Source organism: Histoplasma capsulatum (genome assembly GCF_000150115.1).
Source record: "Histoplasma capsulatum G186AR genomic scaffold supercont2.5, whole genome shotgun sequence".
NCBI classification, from domain to species: Eukaryota; Fungi; Ascomycota; class Eurotiomycetes; order Onygenales; family Ajellomycetaceae; genus Histoplasma; species Histoplasma capsulatum.
The window spans coordinates 999,852-1,022,035 of record NW_025544805.1 but is presented as its reverse complement, the minus strand read 5'-3'; the positions used below and the strand labels follow the sequence as shown (position 1 = coordinate 1,022,035).

Below are 22,184 nucleotides of genomic sequence, written 5' to 3'. Positions count from 1 at the left end.
ACCATTTGCGTTCGTTTCGGCAAGTTCGTCCAATTGGGACATTGGCCATAATTGATCTTTTTCTCAATATCTTTGTTTCAAACATTCCACCGACCTTGGTCGCTAATGTCAGCTACGATCCTGAGATGTGTGAGCCTACAAAACCCTGGGCCCATTGCTTTTGCGTATGGGCTTCATGGAGTGCATGGTTACCTCGTCCTAGCAATATATCCGATTGCAATCATTTATGCCACAAACAATATGCCTGATTGACACAGGTAGCACCGCATCCTAAAGGGGACTAAGACTAATCATGGCGGTGGTTCCATGTATACCAATTATCCACAGATTCGGCGTGTCGATTCCCCGCGACAGAGTTCCAGAATTCAGTGGACCGGTTGGATTAGAGAGCGGGCTTCATATAGTTAGACAAGTTGCCCATTCCCAAACTGGAGCAATACTATCCATAAATATATCGTAGTATGGCTTGATCGAAGCGTCAAGCATGAAAAATGATGAATGGGAAAATATAGGTTCCCAGCGGTTCTGGGGCTGAATCAATCTTCTTTGCAGATCGTGCTCAAAGAATGGGCCAGTTTGAGCAAAACTACGCTTTCAGTAGCAGCGAAATAGTTCAAGCTATTATACACACGCGCAGGCAGTTAATTATCAGTTTCCATCAGGGGAGAGTAGCTAAATCGAGAGTATGTAGCTATGACCTACCTGTCCATCAATATCCTCAGGTGTCGATTGAAATGATCTTCATATCTTTTTAAAGTATCCTCAAGTTTGCCTAGGCGCGTGGCATCATACGCCTTAGTGGCATCGGAGCCGGGGATGCTCGGTTTGGAGCTAGGCCCTGACAGATCTGGATCCGCAGAGACAAGACTGCGTGAGAGCGACGATGCTGTCCAGGAAGCGAACATAGTACAGCAGATCATGAGTTTGGAATGGATCTAGACAGATCGTTCATTTAAGTAACCTGATGATAATTGTAATGAAAAACAGGAAGGGGGGTAAAGAAGAAATATTTACCTTGAGCAGTTTTCCCTGAGTTAACATGCACTCTTTCAAACAAGTGTCTAAGAAATCAACGTGGTCTTGCATCAATTCATCAACAGTCCGATTGACCTGCTTTGTCCCATTTATCATAACCTCAGTCCCATCAGCATCATCGCCATTCACCCTGTCCATGAGATTCTGCCAGTTGGGTTCGATTACTTCGGCTGTGCAGAAGTAAAGCAACTGCTGCACGAATATGAGCATTCTAGCGCGTAATGTCCAAGCCCTTCGCTTCCATAGCTCGAGTTTTCGGTCCGATGATCTATGTCGCCAGCTCTGCATTTTCATGTGATCTTGCCAGGAGGCTCCGAGTAATGTTTCTAGATGGCGAAGGGAGAGGATGTACCTGAAAATGAGCTGATAACGGAGGACGGTTTTGCGGCTAATAACAAGTGAGAGAGGGAATGGCACCATGTAGTCGAGTTCTAGGGCATCAAACCCGATAATATCTTTTTCTTCCTCTGTAACTTGTGGAGCAGGGGTTTGATATTTTTCAAGCCCGCCATCTGGGTTATCCTGATCAATACCAGATACACTTACCACGCGCATGAGCCATTTAGTTAATCCTATGTAATTCATGCGAACCTTCACATCTTCCTTAAATGGATCTTGGGCAGCAATACTACCAGGTTGCCGAAGAACGAGGTCAAGCAAAGACTGCAACTTGCCTTCATTGACATTCTTTGCCGGTTTACGGAGCTCCGATGCCCCTAACTCCAAAAAGTAAGAGAAGAAATCAGAACGGTCAAGGAAGAAGTAATGCTTCAAAGAGCGGAATCGGGTCGTCAAAGAATTTTTTGTTAGGAGAAGGTTGAGTAAGGAGGCATTTGCATATGCGTACGCCGAATTTACGTTATCAAGAAATCGTGGATCGTCAAAAGTCAGAGGAACATCTCGAATCTCTTTACTGATATCAACCCCCCCACATTCGCGAACAACATTGAGATACTTGCCAGCAAGCAGAACCTTATCCCTGACTGTGTCCAGCTGGGGGGGAACTTCGCTGTCACGGATGGTATATCGCTTCTCCCAATATTCATCGGTATAATCCTCCTCGAGTTTGTCACGCTTGATGCCTTTCTGCTCTTTGACGAGGAATTCCGCGTGAGGATCGTTGATGGCTCCCTGGTGCAGCCACTCGTTTAGCATGGTCATATATGGGCGGCTAGCCTCGCGCAACAGAGTCTGAAGCAATGTTCCCGTCGTTGGATCGCCAGAGAAAGTCGCAAGTCGCTGAGTTAATACTCCTAAAACATTACCGCCTTTGCAGAGCTTTTTGCTGGACATGCTCCCGGGAGCTAGTTCACCCCCTTCCCTCAATTGTTCAAGGATATTTTCCACATCATCAAAATCATCAACTGACTCGTCAGATTCCTGGACCAGAAGTGAATTTTTCTTCAGTAGCTCTTGTCCAAGTGCATAGAGCTGAGCCATACTCTGGCTGGTCGGCATGACGTGGAGGTGGAGAACATGTAATGTAAAATTACTATTATTGAGAAGTTGGTTTTCTAACTGGGCGATTAGAATAAGATAGTCCTTTAGCAACTTGCGTATTGCAGCACAAAGGGCATGGTTGACGGCACCAAATTCCGCCCTGCTTTGAACTTCTACAAAGGCCTCCATGGCGCTGTAGTGGGTTGCCATTTTCAGCATGGAAAGAGTAAGATCCTTCAAGCTAGGTTCAAGGCCTGGTTCTATTTGAAAAGATGGTCCAATTAAGCGATCTGTTTCCTCAGACGGATTATAGGAGTTGACAAAGTGGATATATTCGCCCTCGTATCCCATGAAAACAAATAGTAGGTCCTCAAGAATTGAGGCCTCCTGCGCCTCCATATTTAGTTCCCGGAGCGGTGGTGGGCGTAGTGCCTGCGGAGCCAGCGACGAGAGGGGAGGCACAGATACACGGCATGCAAGGGGAGCGGTCGAATGCGGAACTAAATTTGCTTGCGGCTCCCAAGGCGCTGTATCATAGAGACCAAAAAAGTTCATCAGTCTCAATCACATAACAAGACAATTAGTTCACATAGATATTAACTGACCCTCTGGTTGTTCTTTTTCTATTTCCTTCTCCTTCATCCTTGACCTAGCAACGGGGTTTGGAACCTCATTTTGACTGGGCTTCTTCGCTTTTGGTTTCTCCCAATCGCTCTTTGGCACTGATGCTGAACTTGGAGGCTGTTTCTTGGACCTGACTTGGACCCTTTCCCTCGTTGTAACCTGCGTTCTCTCTGTGCGCACTTCGCTTGAATTATATTCTCTGCTCATCCGACTCGCCCCTACCCCTGGCGTACCTTCTCGCGAAGTAGGCATTTTTCCATCCGCCGGCGTGGATTGCCCATATCGCGTAGATTTCCCATTAACGCGAGCAGAAGAAACGCGTGACCGAGACCCATTTGTATGGCTAGCTGATCGTTCATGGAAAGACGTCGAAGGTTTTATGGTTGAGGGAGAAGATGAAGTCATAATTATCGCCTGTCATTGGAGCTACCAATCCCACCGATGGATAAATGAAATGCCCGTCTTGTTGTCTCCCCGCTGGTGAGCAGTTTGATATTGGTGAACCTTTGGAAGTCGACATGTCCCTTTTAGGGCTAGCGTGGGATTGTTCAGGCACTTGCGGCTTTGCGTAGCCATTAGCTAAGCCAAACTTGGAGCTCTGTTTGACAACCAAACGAGCCGCAACCGGGATAGACAGACCCTACAGCTATACAGACACTCTCTTGCTGATACATTGAATTTCTATCTCTTATCTGCTGGTTGCATTTTCTTGCATTTCCTCCCGTTCGAATCATCTGCTCACTATGTTCATTGCACGGTCTGAGTATGGTAAGCTCAAAGACACCCTACCGCTTTTATGCTACGGTTATTCATTTAACTAACACATGACAGACCGTGGCATCAAGTAAGGCTGCCTGATGGATTTCGTTTGAAATTGCTCATGAAAAGCGCGATTCTTACTTATATACCTTTATCTACAGTACCTTCTCCCCGGAAGGACGTCTATTCCAAGTCGAATACTCGCTCGAAGCTATAAAGTTGGGATCAACAGCAATCGGAGTACGTTTAGAGTTCTTGGATTTCATTTATATTCGCCGGCTTCACCCTATCTGACATAACCCCCTCCCCTCTCTTAACGGAAAATACACAGGTCGCAACCTCAGAAGGTGTCGTCCTTGGTGTCGAAAAGCGGGTAACATCAACACTCCTCGAGACGTCATCTGTGGAGAAGATTGTCGAGATAGACCGGCATATTGGATGCGCAATGTCCGGTTTGCAGGCCGATGCCCGGTCAATGGTTGAACATGCTCGTGTCGAGAGTCAAAATCACGCCTTTAACTATTCAGAACCGTTGAAGGTTGAAAGTTGCACGCAGGCTATATGCGACCTGGCGCTTAGATTCGGCGAGGGTGCTGATGGTGAGGAGAGCGTGATGAGTAGACCGTTTGGTGTTGCGCTGCTGATTGCGGGTTATGATGAGAGTGGGCCACAACTGTATGGCAATTAATTGACTTTTAAGAAGCGATATGTGTACTAACATAATATCTCCGTATGTAGATATCATGCTGAACCATCCGGGACTTTCTACCGATACGATGCCAAAGCCATCGGCTCTGGAAGTGAAGGCGCGCAAGCGGAACTTCAAACTGAATATCACAGTTCCCTTACCTTGGCAGAAGCCGAGACCCTTGTTCTAAAGACATTGAAGCAGGTGATGGAGGAGAAGCTGGATGCTAAAAATGTGCAGTTGGCTAGTGTGACTAAGGATATGGGATTCCGAATTTACGGGGAAGAAGAAATGGGACGTGTTGTGTCGACTTTGGGAGGAAATTAACATGAAATTCTATGATGTTTGGCGATTACGACGACAGGTTGCCCTCGATGTTCGAAAAATACAAGACCTCTGTTAGTTCCCAGTTAGGCTACCTGAACTAGAGCCGATGAGACTCAAAGAGAAACGTAACTTATAACATAATGGCAGATAATTAGAATTCTATCTGGTCTTATATACACACGGTTTAAGCACCTTACTTTCTTCTTCAGGTGTCATCCCGTTGCCTTCGCCATTTTCAATAAATTTTTTCTTCCCAAACCTTGCATCATTCACATTGACAGCCCATTTGCCCTTTGTGGGCTGTCCATGTTTGACAAATTCCATCTTGACAAACATTTTGTTCGATTTATCCACCGACTCCTGTTTAAGCACAAACCCACGAGTCCTCAGAACTTCCACAAACGCAGAAATATCCGTCTCATCCCTTGTGTTATTGACCTGATCCTCCGCAAAAATATCCTCGTCATCAGCCGACTCCCCCTCAAATTTATCGTTTACTTTACTATTCATTTTCTTCTTATCCTTCTTCCCAGCCCCAGCAGCAGCCCCTACTCCACTTGACCTCTGTCCAATCTTGTTCCTCCGAGCAACTTTGCCGAATCGGCTTTTGACCTCACTAACCCAACACTCACCCTTTCCATCCGCCCTCAGCACCCGCCACGCTTCCTCAACAAATGACACCCAATTCGTCCCCATCAAGCTAAGGCAGAAAATAGCCACATCGACCGTCCCATTTCCAACCGGCAGCGCCGCAATATCCGCTTTCGTAATCAACGGGTCGGCCACATGGAGATCAAAGCTGAGCAACTTGAGCTTGAGAGCCTTGGCTGACGGTGTTAGGACCCGTGCAAATTTCGCATCGCCACAGCCCATGTCTGCTATCGTACAGAACCCGTTGGGCCGTCGCGGTAAGGGTCCAAGAGCAGCAGCTCTCCGCTCATTTTTATCTAGCTTTCTATTGTGAGGGCCCTTTTGATTAGGTAGGCGGACGTCGCTACGGGTGGTCACGGTGCTGATGTAGCCGTCGACGGGGTTGGAGGGCCAGGACTCTTGAACTTGTCGTGTAAATCCTGCGTGGTATTCTGCAAAGAGCTCTGGGTTGGAGGTGAAGAGCTCCATGGCTTGGCTGGACGGCGTGGTGTAGAGGGTTTGGTTGAGGTGACGGAATCGGGCAGAGAGGAGCTTGTGGCGCATGGATTTCTGGAGAGGTGTGAGGGACGTGGATGTCGGGGGAGCAGGAGGTAAGGGGTCGACTTCCGCTGGAGCTTGTGAATCGGCACCATTCATCTGTCGAGCATTATTATCTGCTTTGCGCTTCTGCTTCTTGTTTTTCTTGGACGGGCCACTTGAATTTCCTTTCATCACAAGTGCGGAGGTAGAGTCATCTTTCGATTTGACCCTGTCAGGGCCCTTATCCTTCAATCCCTCAACTGCTCCGTCCTCTGCCGGTTTTTCTAACTGTCTCCTTTTTTTCAGTGCTTTCATCTGTGCGCGGCTCTGTTCGCTTGAACTTGGTGCTTCCCCTTCAATTACCCTCCGCCACATTTCATCCACATTCGCCTTGGTGACTTCCTGGCCATTGAGACTCTTTCCCTGCTTTCTTTTTCGCTTCTTCGATTCGGCATTCGGCTCTGTAGAAGCCTGCGGCTGGGCAGGTGTGAGCACTGGTTTGGCTTTATATTCCGTTTGTAGCTTCAATTCCGTATTCGAAACGGACCATCCCGGGACCGCGAACATGGCGGCGTCCGGGTTATAACCCGACCACAAATACTACCCGTAGCCCAGTGGGAAACATACCAATTCCGGTGGGAGCGGTTTTCGGCTACAAATATTGAGAATGTGCAACCTTGGCGCTGACTCATCAAAGGATGTGCTGCTGCAGTAGCTCGGTTTCTTTCTCGATCTATGGTTCCTACCGAGTATCTGCTGCCGAATTATAGACATCTCCTATATTATATCTAATTACCTGAGTCTTGCGTGTCTCTCTTTATTTACGGCACATACATGTCGAGGTCTACAGTCTGGGACACTGGAACCAATCAGCCATGCGGTCTTACATGAGCATAATCCGATAATGAATGTAAAAATAAAACAACTTTACTAGTTAATTAAATATGACTATTCTTTTAATATTCTCATATCGGATGCATATGTATGAGGGGTTATGAAGGTTCAATAGAGATGGCATCCGCAGTTCCCTTCGTAAGCCATTCTGACAATAATGAAGCAAAAAACAAATCAGTCAGTATTTGGCTTCCCAGGTTTCTGGCCAAAAACAACGTAGCTACACTCGCGAGTTGTAAATACAGGAGTCAGCCATGAGACTAGTTCAAGCCAAAAGCCATCAATTTTTGGAGGGGGAATGACAAAAGGAAAACAAAAGGTAACAGAGCTGCGGTAATACGTACAAGTGGAATATGGGATGAATCTTCGGGTTCCTTGCATCCTGCTTCGTCTTCGCAATCAATATGTCGACTTCTGTCTTTGACCAATTTTGGAAACGGGTCAATGCAGCCACAGCACTCGCTTCCAGAGATTCTTCGAACTGGAGGAGGTTGTAGGCACCGATTGTTTTCTAAGGCAAGGGGAGAAGTTAGTAGCCGGTTAAGATATTCTACACCTAGGACCCATGAGTCCATCGAGATATTTGTTGTGATTGAGAATAGGAAAAGGAGCGGGGAGGAGGCGAAATAGGGAAAGCAAACATAGCGTTTGTCCTTCGCCCACGTTCCGAGTGGGACGATGTGCTTGTGAACCTGAATGTTAACGAATCCGGCATCCTTCATCCATTTCTCGAGATATCTTCCCGGTCGAGTGCTGTAACCAGCGCTCTCAAAGGCAGGAAGGGTGTTGAGGAAATACTGCTCGATACTGGTGTCTTTTGTTGAATCGTCCGCAGATTGCACCATCGCATCCCAGTCTTGGAACTCGGCCCATCCGCCAGGTTTGAGGCAGCTGTGGAAATATAATTCTCAGCATTGAATAATCCTAAACGTGACATGGTAAAGGTATTTAATCATACGCAAATGACTGCTCTAGCAAACGTGGCATGTTTTTTAAAGTACCGGTAAGGTATCGAGCGTGGATAAAGTCGAATGGATCGTTCTCATAACCCCATTCGTCTTCGACATCATCGATTATGAACTTAACATTCGGAGGAACCCTGCACTTGTTAGAATGCAATCGAGACACCAAAAACTAGAGAGCGAAATTGGACAAAGCGAGACCAACAGTCTGGGTTGAATAGGACTGAGGTCGTTTCCGATAATCTTAAGAAGAAACAGATTTTAGTAAGGTACTAGCTTCCCATATAGCAAGCAAGCTGCAAAACTGCTGGAGGATATGCTTTACCTCGGCAGATGGAAACAAATCGGCTTAGAAATTTAGATGGTTAGCCTTGAGCCCAGATTGCAAATAGCATTAAAATGTATATATAGATATATGAGCGCATACCAAATTCAATTGCCCAGATGCCAGTCCCGGTACAGAGATCAATGACTCTACCTGGGGAATCTCCGATAGGGGAGAAGAACAACCTATCCTTCATAACGACCCGAATGAGGGCATGATGCATGTCGAGTCTGTCATTTTCCCGCTCATCATTGGGGAAGAGATATCCTAACGAGGTATTAGATGCATGACATTCGATTCGCAATTAAATGAGGATTCTCCAAGAAATTTACGAAAGAACTACTCACGTCCTTCTTTATAGGCATGATACCTTCTACCTACAAATGCACATATGCACAAGAAGAATAAGTACGATACTATTTCAGGTTTGGTCTCTCAGGTCTATACCGTTTTCCCTGTGGTCTCTGTCAATACAAACAATTTGATCATTATGGCTAGAGATTGAAGAGCATTGCGGGCCAACAAACCTTTGGTAGTTAGTTACACTTGATGTCACTGATGCAGTATACACAGACCTGTTGTCATGTTTTGTCAGTTTCTGCGGTACATCTTGTCAAGCAAAATTGAGAAGTAAATGGGCACACAATTCATCTCCATAGGTAGAATCCGAGTCATTGATCTGTTTCCCAGCTGGTTAACACCACTCCAGGCAAAGGCAGGGATCAAGGGATGTCCATACAGCCGGGTCAACCACCACGTTCTCCTCGTCTCGATCTTCCGGTGGGGCGGGAACGGCGTGGGTAGCCTCTACTTCTGCCATCTCTTAGTTCGGCTTACTCTGTACTGTGACACAAATTGGTCCAGCGGTTCTGAAAATCTGGTTTGACCGCCTTGATGAAGGGAAGAGCGGCGGGATTTGAAGGAAGATGATGGAAGTTCGGGATATGACCCGCACACAGTGGAGCACTGACAGTGGGAAAATGGGGATGGACTGAGAAAGGCCAGGCCAGCTCTTATCCGCTTGGCAGCGCTTGCTCGCCGAGTTGAAGGATTTCCACGCCAATGCGGCCCTGTGAAGTCCTTCAGCCTGCTTGTGGGAGCTCATCCTTTAGGGGCCACTATGAAAGATAGCGTGGTCGTCAACCTAATCCAATGGCCAAGATTTTCAAAGGTCATCCTTTTTCTTGTGCTGACATTGGACAGACGAGAGCTTAGCGGTATTAACCAGCCAGTTAAAAGCTGTCCTGGTTCGTACTAAAATCTTATCACAGGTGGCTGTTTTGGCTTTTTCATTGTTCATGGGACTTCGCTTAAGTTCATTGCCCAAGCTTGGACTCTCGAATTTACTTTTGGGGCGCCTTTTCGAGTTGCAAAACACAACAGAAAAACTTTCCTTCCATATGACACAATATCTCCATGGAGATTTTATTTCGATCGAGGGGAAATGGAAAGATGTCTGGAGTCAGAATCCTCCTCATGGAAGGAGGTGTACGCAGGAAAGCACAGTCCCAAACACAGAAGATAGCTCGAAGATGATTACATTGGTTTCGCCGCCGGCTTCTGTCGACTCAGGAGTCAGAACTCAGGACTGAGCGCAGAGAACCCTGTTGATCAGACACTAGCGTTATACACTCGTGTTATAGCAGCGTACACTCATTGCAATCAGGGTGCAATAATTTCAGTCCGTTTCTTAGGGGCGCAAGGGTTTTCCCTGTTAGGTGTGGAGGAAGTCGTCCACCAAGTTGAACCACAGCGCCGGTGTCCATCTCCACATATTTTCAAGGAACCTCATTATCGACCAAATTACCTTCGGGATCCAGGTACTGCCCCAGCTCGCCATGGTCAAGTGTGGCTGTCTCCTGGATTTCGATGGAATTGCCTTTTACGATGCGTATCACAGAAATATTTCATCATCTGGTTCAAACTCATTCTCCCCTCGAACGCCACAATGGCTTCCTGGAAGAGGATTTGGAAGCTTGCCCCGCAGAATAAAAACATGCAACCGTTATTTGATTATGCGTTGGTGTGTGCCATCTAGCATGTGAATGTCTCTGTGCAGCGGTTGGTTGCCCACACATCCCTTGGTGGTGGCTGTTGCAATATTCCAGAAACAGTAATTCAATCGATATCTCTGTCCTTGCTCCGCAAGTCTATCAACTCTTCAAGCGATCAAATGGTTATCTTAGCTTAAGTGAAGTCGGACGGATATTCTTGGCGTTCAAGGAACAGTCCAAGATGGGGAGGGAAGATACACCAAACCAATTGTTGATTCTTTATTTTTTATTTATTTATCGTTTACGCCTATATCTTTTTTCTGCTAAATAGGAGAGCTGAAATGGTTATCAATATCATGCTTAACTCGTGGCTCTTGTTGCACGCAACAATCTCCAGACCTGGTCTCCACTGATCACCACCGACGGGAACCAGGAGGAAGCTCCCTTATCAACCCCTGATGCCCCGCCTCATAATGGTTGATTCTACAACCAGTTGGTGGAAGCTAACAATCGGCACCGGGATGTTTAGGCCATCCATCGAGAACACTAGCGTAACTGGACGCCGGACTGATTGCTAAAACCTTCAAACTTCGCTTTCGCCTGCTAGTCTCCTAAAGCCCCTTGTGCCATTTCTGGAGCTAACTTTGCTTCCGCTGGAAGAATCCCCGCAGGAATAATTGTCCTCCGGAGAGCAGACCGGTGCCGAGTGCATACCACACTTTGGACTGGCGGGATGGCCCGGCATCGGCATAGGGGAAAGGGGTTGGTAAATGTCTCCATCATGGATGCTGTGCATAGGAGGTCTGATTGTCAACTTCAAGTTTTCTTTTCTTGGCAACTTCGATCTATGGTCCTATGGCGCGCAGAAGCGACTCGAATCTTTCGTGCTTCCTGGCACTCTTATATAGCCCGGCTTGGCACGAATGCTTTCCGCTCTTGGGCTGTCTTGGATCGCTACTGGCAGGATCGTTACTGGCAGGCTCGCTGACGGGCGCTGACCATGGAGCTGACAGCCTGCAGCATGCCGCTTCTTCATATGCCTCACCTCAACCATGAATACGTGCTCCTTTTAACTCCCATGAGGTTTTAAGGTTTAACCGATCGCTTGACGAACGCCATCTACCCCAGATTTTTCTTTCAGTTTCACATTTCAACAGCCTCCACGACACTTCTCACAGCCCTCCAAATGGTCGAACAAGCACTAATTGCCGTCAATTTATACACTCCCTGTCCCTCCTCCCGTCAACAAACACTTCGTAAAAATGCATGGACCAATTCACTATCAAGTTGGCTATTTGATAACTCCTCCAATTCCCTCGATACATCGATAGATGGCTGTGTTATTCGGAGCCGACAGGATATAATCCCACATACATTGCGGTTTCGGACCTCTGCGCGCAGCTGAAACATCCAGCATGTCTGGCATGGAGCTGCAGCGCCGCAATGCACCGGGGCCACAAGTCATCCATCCTATACCGGACGCGAATCGGAGAGGAATGATCGCCCTCTTCACGCTCAGTCTATTTTCGGTCATAACCACAGGTGCCTTGGTGGCATGGCTTACCTATCGCCTCATCTTTTGGCGACGGTACTACACGAGATATCCGGGGAGAAACCAATTCATTGTCCTGATATACAACCTTTTAATCGCGGATCTACATCAAGCATTGGCCAACATGGTCTCTCCTTACTGGCTCATCAAGGACATGGTATCAACTTATTCTCCGGCATGTTTTGCTCAGGGTTGGTTGATCAATGTTGGAAATATCGCCAGTGGCATGTTTGTCCTTGCCATCGCTGTCCATACTTTCGTAAACGTGGTCACAAGAAAAACTCTGGGACACGGCGTGTTTGTGGGATCTGTCATTGGGGTCTGGATATTTTCTATAGTTGTCACTCTCATTGGTCCAGCCCTTCGCGGGATACACATTTATGCACCGACTGGTGCTTGGGTAAGATTTCCTTCCCATCGTTTGTTTTTGTCGGGTCCTGATTTGCTAACAGTTCCATCTAGTGCTGGATTGATAACCAGTATGGAGAGGAGCGTCTGTATTTACATTACTTCTGGATTTTTGTTGCCGAAATCGGTATCATCATCATCTACCCAACTCTATTCTTCATTGTCCGCCGACGCTTAAAATCGTCGAAGGATCTCAGGGTAAACGGCACGAAACGGCCCAAATTCAATAGGGTGCTAAAAGTTATGTTCTTGTATCCAATCGCCTATATTGTCATCTCCCTTCCGATCGCCGCTGGTCGAATGAGTCTAATGAACGGACGGAGCCCAGGAATGACATATTTCTATGCTACGGGGACTTTATTGATGTGCTCGGGCTGGGTTGACTCCATATTATATTTCATTACACGACGCCACCTGCTAGAAGGAGACATCCAAACCGAGAGTGCATCTAATGGCAGCCAAATACACGATCGCAGCTACGATATTCCGCCCACCATAGGAGGAGGAACAGCACGAAGCATTGGCAGACAAAAGCCGGGGACCACTGTTCTTAAGCATACACAAACTTTACAAACGATTTCCAGCTCCACAGACAATATCATCGACGCGGTCGAACTCCCAGAACTAGGCGGATTGGACCAAATGACAGCAGTCAAAAACTCAAGCGAATCTACCAGGGTCCCATCCTCCTCATCGTCATCGCACCGCCAGCCCGCGAATTCCTACCCTAACGTTCCAAGCACTAGCACGAATGGCCCATTGGCACAGCCTGATACCACGAGGAATGAGCCAACACAATTTCAAATGCATTGGGCTCGGTAGGGGGGAATTTATCCTTGGGGAGGGGGTCATCATTTCCAACCCGAATGGAGACCCCCTTTGTATTTCCGTTTCCTTTTATCTGCATATATATAACTATAAAGAAAAGAAATATGGATTTAATTAATGTATCCACGTACAGCAACTTTACATACGGATCAAGCAGTATACAAAAGGTTTTTTTTACGCTTTTTCTCCCTTTCTGCTGGTGCTGGGTGGATCCTCTTATATACAGTTCCAGTCTCTTCCAAGATTTTCTTTTTCTTTATTTTTTTTAAGACTCGATAAAACACATGGTCATCTCTGCAAAGAGCGCCTATAATGTATGTTTCGTATTGGGTATTAGATAGTTCCGCAAGGCCTATGTCATCAACCTATTATGCATCCCGAGGCTTCGTCCCAAAACAATGTCTCTGTGGTCCCCGCATTTCTCTCCACGTCAATGGGTCTTTCCAATAAAAACTACAGAGTCCACAATAGCAATTAATTGCCTTGCGATGGAGCACGATCGATATCATTTCCAGTGTTCAAACTCCGTGTTCCGGGCCCAGAATATGAGGGTTGGCCAAACTCCTTCGTTTACACGATGACAGACCAGACTCAGTTCCTATCTCCAGAGTGAGACGTGTGTAACACCAAGGACCTTCGGTATCTCGACATGACTTACCATAAAGGTGGATTACATATCTGACATCAATCCTCCAATCCTGAAGAGGAAGCATGCACACCTTTCCAACCAAATGATATCGCGAAAATCACACCCCTATATAAATAAAGACGAATATCATTGCGGTCAACTAGGGGTTATGTTGGAGAATCTTCGAGCTATTCTTCTCTGGGAAAAGAAAAGCACTGCATCCCTGCAAATCCCCAAGTGTGGAGATTTGTCTCCAGCATACGCCGTAGAACTAACCCGAGTATCGACTAAGCCCGATTACCAGCGGAATCTAGCTTTTTCTCGAGGCGCAGGGACTTTAGTTTTACGTAGTATGAAAATCAACCCGCCAGTCATACAACAATTGTTGCCCCTCCACTGAACCCACTCTCGTTGGCTTTCAACTTCTTTCTATTAAGTGAGCTATATGGCAGCTTCAGACCCCTGGCGGCTAAGTTCCTGAGCCGAGCCCTCACCGTATGACGCCCCATGAATTTTTGATGTCTCTTCTTAACATCGGGTCTATCCGGTGTCAATCTTTGCGACTTTTTTGCCACTTTCAACATATTCATTGCAAATAATAAGTGGGCCTTAGTTTGTTCAAGAGCTGAGTATGAGCGCTTAGCAGGGGCTTTTTTGATATACCCTCCAGGCCACTACGTGTTTGGGATGAAGAACTTGGGTTATCAATACTCTTCAAATTGTTCATTGTTTGATTTCTTTCTTCGTTCAAAATTTCTTCAACTGGCAAGATTAACAGACCTGCAATTTGGTTTTTGGGATTACCAAGTTAAAATCAATATCCAATCTGAATTGCAGTTTGGATTTAGCGAAAACAGAGCGATCCTGCTCTGCACGTTTGGACCTACACCTAGTCCAAATCTCGGTATTGTCTCCATCACACCGATGCCAAAGAAAATTTCTTACGACGAACTGCGGAGGTGGCCTTTGCCAATAGTGCATAGCAGTTTTGCGGTTTCAAAATTGGGATAGCCGGTTATGCGCTGTGGACAGCCCCTGCAAGCTATTCTTCCTTTGTTCTGCGTACAGTACATGTCCAGTACATCTGCATACAAGGAAGGCTTTATTGGAAACACTGCTCAGTTTCCATATGACAATCCTATCCCGCGGATTTAACGGAGGATTCTATTATTACATACATCACCGCCTTTCAAAATCCAGGACATGAATCAGATGGACATCATGCCAATGCAGCTTGTTAAGCGCAATTTCGGGTCTGGGCCGAAAGCAGGCTAGTCGACATTTTCGAATCCCGAACCGTTCTGCTGGCGGATATCAATAATACCCTTTGGTTTTTCCTTTTGCTTCCTTTTTGATAACCTTCTACTGTATAAGTTCCTCCAATACTTCACTATATCAACCTTCATGACTAAATATAGAACCTCAGGAACTTATTCCTAAACAATGGATTTATATGAGGAACCTGCGAGCTATCTCCTATTAAGAACAAGCACAGAAAGTGAAAGGTTTGCTCCCCCATTCCTTGAATTGCCGGCCATATAAGCTGATAGATTTCAGGCTTGATAATCAACATAAAGCTTTCCAGGCACATTTGGGTTTTCTGCTGCACCCCGAAATTCCCCGGCATGACCATATGCGTATAGCGGATATTGGAACGGGGACAGGGCATGATAAATTCCCAGTATAGTCTCCAGGGTTCGAAGTGGGGAGTGCTGATCTATCGCTGGTATTATATAGTGCCTGGTTACGAGACCTAGCGAAAGAACTCCCGAAAACATGCAGGCTTGATGGATTTGACATCTCGCTGGAACAACTCCCGGATAGTGCACGCTTCCCGTCAGATATAAACTACCATGTTCAGGATATCTTGGCACCATTTCCCGTCGAGTTCCTACGGCAGTACGACGTTGTTCACGTCCGGCTCTTGGTCATGGGTCTGAAGGCCGATGAATGGGAGCGTGCAATTCGCAACCTTGGGAACATTCTCCGTGAGATTCCACCGTAAATTGTCCCGATGTAGTCTTCCTTGAAACTAATTAAAACATTCAGGGCCAGGAGGGTACTTACAATGGACAGATATTGCACCGTTTGCCTCTTCTATCGTGCCTGGTACGCCCGGTTGTAACGTGGACGATGCAAAGAGATACTTGGAGAAATTCATAGAAGTCATTAGCAATTATGGGAAATCTGGCAAGTGAGTCATCCGCGGTCTGAAGGTACATTGATATCTCCGCATTTCGCACGCTGATATAATGCTTTTTCAACCCTTCGAATCGAAATAGGAGCGTCACGGAGCTGTACTCTCATTTCAAAAAATGCGGCCTCAAAGATTGCACCGAGGACATTTTGTTCCTTGATGAACCCGAATATAAAGCCGTGTTGAACGTAAATTATGTGAAGGTTATCTCACATGTCCTGCAAGCAGCCTCCTCCGAGGCTGGTCCAAGCAGCGATGCACTTCCGATGGACCAAATTGTTCGGCTGGAGAGATTGGCCATGAAGAACGTCCAAGAGACCAATTCCTCGTTTCTGTACAAATTATACGTTGTCACCGGGAGACGTGGGTAGAAAGCGAAGGCTATCGCGGAATCTTTAACTTCCTTGATAAAAAAAAGAAAGATGTATTGTCGAGAATTGAACTGTAATCAACCCATTGGACGGTTCATTTTATTCTTTCAACTCCTCCCTCCTCACTCACTCAGACACATACACACACTTTCTCTCCGTCTCTCTGTGTGCTGTTTATGATGTGCATCCTTTGTGCTGGGTGTCTAATGTTGACTGCCTTGCCAAGCTGTGGGGCCGGCAGGCTGTGGAGTCGCGGGTCAGGGATCACTGATCAATCAGCCGCTTATCGCTTACTACTGCATACGCACCTGTTCTTCCTTCGTACACAGCCCGAACATCCCTTCGGTTGGAATCTTGACACGGCACTAAGGCGCACAGTCTGGGATCAGCTTTGCTCTTCTTCAATCAAATCCCAAAGATTCACAAGACTGCTCTGTGGTGATCATTTTTACGATCTGTATGATACGGTGTGATGGCCATCCATAGCCGGAGCATTTCCATAGCCAATCGGTATCCAGTCCACGATGCGATGCAACATCAGCAAGTGTCAGCATGGATATATCCGATCTAGCTGCGCTTGGACATCAGCAGAAATGTTGTCGCATACAAAGTACGCGTGAAAGACAAGATAAACATCCTCATCATCGATATATCTGTTTTTCTGTCAATCAAATAGCGACCGCCCTTGTCGTCCTTATTCTCTCCCACATCAACCTGCAAACTTCCGGAGGACGCTCCTCTTTAGCTGGAGCGACATGGTCTCGTGAACTCAACCGGGGGCCATGAACTCAACCAGGCCAGGAAATGAATTTTAATTTCAAGATCCACCGGCCGTGCGTTAATCTCACGTTTAATTGGTGGCATGATCTCCGCTCAGCGCTCGGTGTATACGCAGTGGGAACAGCGTGTCAAGCTGGTGCTGGCCCCAGTACGGCAAAACTGGGTCGCTCTCCAGACGTATTCTCGTTTCTTTCTGGCCTAACGGACGGTAGAAGGCTGTGGGGTTTGAGGACCAGGTCCGGGTCCCCCTTCTGACTTCAGATAATACACGCACGATACGAGCATTCTTGCATCTGGAATGCTTTACTTGTGCCTAGCTAGCCCTGCAAGTATTCAAAGGGCTTATTAAAAGGGATCCAGCCGCCCTAGGGTTATTGTTATTTGGGGGCCTTGCATCAAACGGTGAGAGCGGCTAGTATTTTCTGATTTCTTTTCCCCCGCGCCGTTACTACAAGTACTGGCTGACCCGCTCCTTCAGCTTTTTTCAAGAGAAGTGTCTTTTTTTCCCCATGACTTCGTCTATATAGTTTCATTTGTTTTCGCTCAGCTTAGTTGAGACGATGTTTCTGTCTTTACCTTTGTTGTTTATAGCGCTTAACTACTTGCTCCAAGCGGTCTCCGCTGGGCAGTGTCGGCCACGTTATGTTCATGTCCGGCATTTCGAACTCGAGCTCACCTGGGGAAATGCATCTCCTGATGGAGTGGAACGAGAAGTGATTCTCGTCAATAACCAATTCCCCGGGCCTCAACTCAATATCGCCGAGGGAGATGAGGTTGAAATCGTCGTTAAAAACAGTCTTCCTTTTGAAACATCCATCCATTTCCACGGCATATCCCAGCATGGAACCCCGTGGTCAGACGGAGTGCCCGATGTTTCCCAGAGGGCTATTCAACCAGGAAAAACTTTCATCTACCGTTGGAACGCAGTCGATTATGGCACTTACTGGTACCACGGCCATGCCAACGGCCAGTTGTCGGATGGTCTATTTGGCGCGATTGTGATTAGTCCAAAAGATGACCGACCTGCACCCTTCCACAAAATTTCCGATTCGGAAGAAGAAGTTGAGAGGATGAGGAAAGCTATGTTGAACCCAAAGACGATATTTGTGTCCGATTGGCATCATATGACGTCTAAGGAATATCTCCAGGTCTCTCTGGATTCAGGGATCGACAACTTCTGCACTGATAGCGTTTTGATCAATGGGAAGGGATCGGTTATATGCAAGACACAAGACGAATTGAATAAGCTGACCAGACCGGATCAAAGAAATCTTCTGAAAGACGAGAATCTAACGGACAAAGGGTTTGTTTCTCACAACCAACTTGTTTCGCATATTGGAAATACTGACTTTTATTAAAGTTGTCTTCCTTTTTATATCCCTGCCGTCGTGGGTGATTTCCCTATTGATCGCAGTAAAGTCCCCAAAGATCTCTACTATAATTGCAAGCCGCATGAAGGACCACGTGAAATCATTACCGTCGATCCAGATGACGAGTGGATAAGCCTCAATTTTATAAGCTCATCAACAATTGCCCGGTTCATGGTAAGCGTCGATGAGCATAAAATGTGGATATACGCTTATGACGGATTTTACATCGATCCCATTCTTGTTGATGGCGCCCCTGTCCCCAATGGTAGTAGAGTTTCAGCGCTGGTGAAGCTCAACAAACCGCGTAAAGACTACACGATACGCGTTGCCAATGTCGAAAGTAACCAGCTCTTTAGCGGATTTGCAACCCTTCGATATGCAGGCCAACAGGAGGGCGCTCCCAGCGAGCCAAGTAAACCCACCATCGGCTACAATGGGGTTAACCTGACAACAGATTTCGTGGCTTTCGACGAAACCAAATTCACTCCGTTTCCCCCATCCAAACCTGCTGCAAAGGCTGACACAACTTACAAATTCAATATCGGATTTGCCGGCGCGGCCTTTCGATGGTCTATCAGCGGGAAAGCTTCCCTGAACACCTCTAGAGACATCGAACCAGTTCTCTTCGATTCTCACGGGCCATTGGCAACGAATAAAGGTCTGACATTCCCAACCAAGAATGGTACGTGGGTGGATCTAGTTCTAGTGACCGGCGGAAATTTCAATCCTCCGCACCCCATACACAAGCATTCGCACAAAATGTACGTGATCGGTAGGGGGCAAGGACCCTTCCATTGGGAAACTGTTGACGATGCCATCAAAGAGGTTCCTCAGTTCTTCAACTTGGAAACGCCACCATTGGCCGATGGCTTTACATCACCCCCTGGATCAGCTCAAGATCCGTCCTGGGTGGTTGTTCGGTATCAAGTGACGAACCCAGGAGCTTTCCTTCTACACTGCCATATCCAGACGCATTTGTCAGGAGGGATGGGGGTTATTCTTCTGGATGGATACGATAAGCTACCCGAGGTGCCGGTCGAGTATTTAACTGCAGAGTTTTAACCGGAAGGACTCCTTAGGGGACGAAGCGCTTGATGGACATCGAGTTTTTTGCTTTGCATACAAGCAACTTCATTTCATTTGTATATATAATAACTATGCACCATTTTGTTGTATCTAATACCACGCATGACACTTCGCAGCTTACTTGAGGCAATGTCAATGTGGTGGAATTCGTTCCATCTGGGCTCAGGATGAAGGACTGAGCACAAAAGCAAATGAGAATACCCGCAAACGTGAGAAGCATATATGTTCGGAAGACCATCTAATTTTTTTTATTTGGAGATTTATCTGCTCAGAACTGAGACGGGTTTACTTCCAATTTCCACCAAGCCTGCGTATAAAAACAACATGTGAAAAAAAAAAAAAAATTTTTTTTTATACGAAAATGGTTTTTCCCATTCCTGGATAACTGTTTCTAGGCGCATTCTGTTCAGATGCACCTTTCTTTTCATTTAGGAATTCCATCTGATAATCTGTTTCCGTATCCCGGAAGACCCCCCATCGCACGGACAAAATATCGCCTCATTCTTTCTCTCTAGTTGCCCATTTACCTTCTATCAGGAGAAACATGGGCAGCTTCAATGTGACCCGCCATCATCCGGGAGCTTATCTAAGGCTAATTGGACCAAGAAACGCAGTTTGTGCAACCCTGCACTGTATAAACCAACTCATTTCCCAAGTGATGATTACCATTTCTATTCTCATTGAATGCTCGGAACTAGCGCGGACCTCGCTGCGCCGAAAATGTAACGTTCTGCCCTTGGGAATGATGGTGACTTTTCCCCCTCTATCAGGGGGGATCTCACCTAATCTACCACCACCCATGCACAATGGACGTGCATACTAGTTTCCTTTTTCCACGGATCTCGCCTCTCTTCTGGTTTTGGGTTTGCAGGGGCTGTTGTTTACCGGAGGTCATATATATGGCTATGTTTTTAAAGCGCGCTTTCAGGATAAATATCTATGTTCACAAATTGGTATGCATCACCTAGGCAGTCTCTGGCCTATTTAGTCAAGACTACTACCACTTACAATTCCACATGGTGGCTATCATTTTACACAACCTCACTGGCCACATTTGCGGGTTGAAAGTAATGCATGAGCGATGGATCCCTTCATTGCCAGATGTGAAGTGTGCATGGCTATCTGATTGAGGGCATGGTGGTAGGGGAGTGGCTGGGCCTTGATATCATTGGCTGGCTTACGATCAACAATACCCAGGAACATAGTTTGGAATAGAAGTTGTGTGGAGCTCTAGAAGGAGGTACTGTCCACAAATCTCATGTTACCGCTGCTGGGAGGCCAGAGTTTGCGAGACTAGCCCAGTCATTTGCGCAACATGGAATTTCCTATGGTGATTGGTGATCTGCTTCCACGAAATATAAGCGGTGATGACTTTGCATTTCGTGTTGGATTTCAGCCCTGAAGAGTTATGGCCCGACGACTTGTATACAATCCGTGAAAGAGAGGATCCTCTGCTCTGCAAACAACTGGAAAAGTTAATACCACGTTCGCTTCGACTTCAGGAGGTAAACCTCTTCTCCTGGATTCATATGATCTTGAACTTATGCAAATTGGTTGAGGGGAAATCAGGGCATGACAATTTGTACACCGCATAGTGAGAAGGACGCATTTGGTCGACCCCATGTGTAGCTGGTTGAATGATAGCTCAGGAACTTCGACTTCTGATGGCTGCAAGTCCCCAATCAACAACAAATGGAAGTCTAGTAGAGTCTTGAAAGGGCTAAAGCAGCAATCGGACGAAGAATACAGCCACCAAATATCAAGCCACCAGTTGACCCGGGCCGATGTTAAAGCGGCCACAGTTCTTGAATCATAAGTTCTCACTGCGCTTCGAGCTCAAGCTGGGATTCTTTTGACCGACAACTCCAGACTGTTGAGATAGAGTCTCGTGGTATTTGCTCCATGATGACGCGCGGCCATTACGTACAAAAAGGCACCTGGCTTTCGTACTGGAATGGAGGTGCTGTCAGTGAGAAAGCTCATTTGTGGCTGTCCTTTGTCAAGTTGGCCAAGGCATTGGATTCTAACCACGAAATTCTTTGAAATAGAAACACGAACGGTTCACCGATCGAAGGGCCGCGCGGTAGTATTGGGCCGAAAAGAGTTAGAAAGTGGCGGAGAATGACGCGTGTGATTGATGGCAAGGTTGTTAGGTTCTCCATAGAGAAAGGCTTCCCTTGCATTTAAGCATTGCAAAGACGAAGATTCACTTAAACCAAAGGCGAAGAAAGGATTCCGGTCAAATATATTGTTTGCCGATCTGCGGAGTAGTCACGAGAGTGAACTTTCGAGGGAGTAGTGTGGTACAACGATTCAATCCAGAACCATCAGGTTGGACGTTGTCAGGCAGGGTAGCAAGATGGGTTTGAAACATTGCGCAACGGTTTGCCGATAATGAAAGAGAGTCAGGTTTGTCAGGTTTATCAGTTTGCTAAATACCCTTTTTAGCCACTCGAATCCAAAGTTGTTCGATGGAGGGTCGAAATATCGAGCCCTGATCAGAAACTCTCGTACAACTATGTAAAAAAATGAAGAGGAAAGCGGGGTGATTCAAGAATGTTAACTGGGCGCCAGTGCTTGACTCGAAAAGAAAGGACGGTTAGGCAATAACACCTTGACACATGCTTTGCTCGGGGTTAGTAACAAGTGAGAGGGAAAGTAAGATGAATGAGGTGTTGGGTTGGTTAGTTAAGAAAAGCAGCTTACATACAGGACAATGAGGCAATCCAGCTGGCCGCACAAAGGC

General features: G+C 46.6%; 9 protein-coding genes across 9 annotated transcripts; 6 read left to right on the top strand and 3 right to left on the bottom strand.

The window, feature by feature from the left end:
- Positions 1-536: 536 nt before the first annotated feature.
- On the bottom strand, positions 537-3,504 carry HCBG_04294 (spindle pole body component alp4; the record flags this gene model as incomplete). Its single annotated transcript, XM_045431343.1, has 5 exons — positions 537-618; positions 703-935; positions 1,015-1,557; positions 1,582-3,002; positions 3,081-3,504. 5 exons carry the CDS (start codon positions 3,502-3,504, stop codon positions 537-539), a joined length of 2,703 nt encoding a protein of 900 aa, XP_045287896.1.
- Positions 3,505-3,842: 338 nt separating this feature from the next.
- On the top strand, positions 3,843-4,918 carry HCBG_04293 (proteasome component PUP2; the record flags this gene model as incomplete). Its single annotated transcript, XM_045431342.1, has 5 exons — positions 3,843-3,867; positions 3,931-3,943; positions 4,020-4,098; positions 4,190-4,533; positions 4,597-4,918. The coding sequence occupies 5 exons, from the start codon at positions 3,843-3,845 to the stop codon at positions 4,871-4,873; spliced, it is 738 nt and encodes a 245-aa protein (XP_045287895.1).
- An 87-nt stretch (positions 4,919-5,005) lies between these two features.
- HCBG_04292 (ribosomal RNA-processing protein) lies at positions 5,006-6,615 on the bottom strand (the record flags this gene model as incomplete). Its single annotated transcript, XM_045431341.1, has 1 exon — positions 5,006-6,615. One exon carries the CDS (start codon positions 6,608-6,610, stop codon positions 5,033-5,035), a length of 1,578 nt encoding a protein of 525 aa, XP_045287894.1.
- Positions 6,616-7,111: 496 nt separating this feature from the next.
- On the bottom strand, positions 7,112-9,044 carry HCBG_04291 (uncharacterized protein; the record flags this gene model as incomplete). Its single annotated transcript, XM_045431340.1, has 9 exons — positions 7,112-7,157; positions 7,282-7,448; positions 7,579-7,828; positions 7,896-8,071; positions 8,225-8,247; positions 8,327-8,491; positions 8,572-8,601; positions 8,769-8,799; positions 8,964-9,044. The coding sequence occupies 9 exons, from the start codon at positions 9,042-9,044 to the stop codon at positions 7,112-7,114; spliced, it is 969 nt and encodes a 322-aa protein (XP_045287893.1).
- Positions 9,045-9,344: 300 nt separating this feature from the next.
- HCBG_04290 (uncharacterized protein) lies at positions 9,345-10,699 on the top strand (the record flags this gene model as incomplete). Its single annotated transcript, XM_045431339.1, has 4 exons — positions 9,345-9,471; positions 9,496-9,710; positions 9,750-10,247; positions 10,616-10,699. 4 exons carry the CDS (start codon positions 9,345-9,347, stop codon positions 10,697-10,699), a joined length of 924 nt encoding a protein of 307 aa, XP_045287892.1.
- Positions 10,700-11,633: 934 nt separating this feature from the next.
- HCBG_04289 (uncharacterized protein) lies at positions 11,634-13,000 on the top strand (the record flags this gene model as incomplete). The annotated part of the gene is made up of 2 exons (XM_045431338.1): positions 11,634-12,170; positions 12,233-13,000. 2 exons carry the CDS (start codon positions 11,634-11,636, stop codon positions 12,998-13,000), a joined length of 1,305 nt encoding a protein of 434 aa, XP_045287891.1.
- A 2,077-nt stretch (positions 13,001-15,077) lies between these two features.
- Positions 15,078-16,202, top strand: HCBG_04288 (uncharacterized protein; the record flags this gene model as incomplete). Its single annotated transcript, XM_045431337.1, has 4 exons — positions 15,078-15,139; positions 15,372-15,622; positions 15,684-15,828; positions 15,917-16,202. The coding sequence occupies 4 exons, from the start codon at positions 15,078-15,080 to the stop codon at positions 16,200-16,202; spliced, it is 744 nt and encodes a 247-aa protein (XP_045287890.1).
- Positions 16,203-17,542: 1,340 nt separating this feature from the next.
- On the top strand, positions 17,543-19,557 carry HCBG_04287 (laccase TilA; the record flags this gene model as incomplete). The annotated part of the gene is made up of 2 exons (XM_045431336.1): positions 17,543-18,285; positions 18,343-19,557. The coding sequence occupies 2 exons, from the start codon at positions 17,543-17,545 to the stop codon at positions 19,412-19,414; spliced, it is 1,815 nt and encodes a 604-aa protein (XP_045287889.1).
- A 1,248-nt stretch (positions 19,558-20,805) lies between these two features.
- HCBG_04286 (uncharacterized protein) lies at positions 20,806-21,563 on the top strand (the record flags this gene model as incomplete). Its single annotated transcript, XM_045431335.1, has 3 exons — positions 20,806-20,943; positions 21,308-21,407; positions 21,487-21,563. The coding sequence occupies 3 exons, from the start codon at positions 20,806-20,808 to the stop codon at positions 21,561-21,563; spliced, it is 315 nt and encodes a 104-aa protein (XP_045287888.1).
- Between the last annotated feature and the right edge of the window lie 621 nt (positions 21,564-22,184).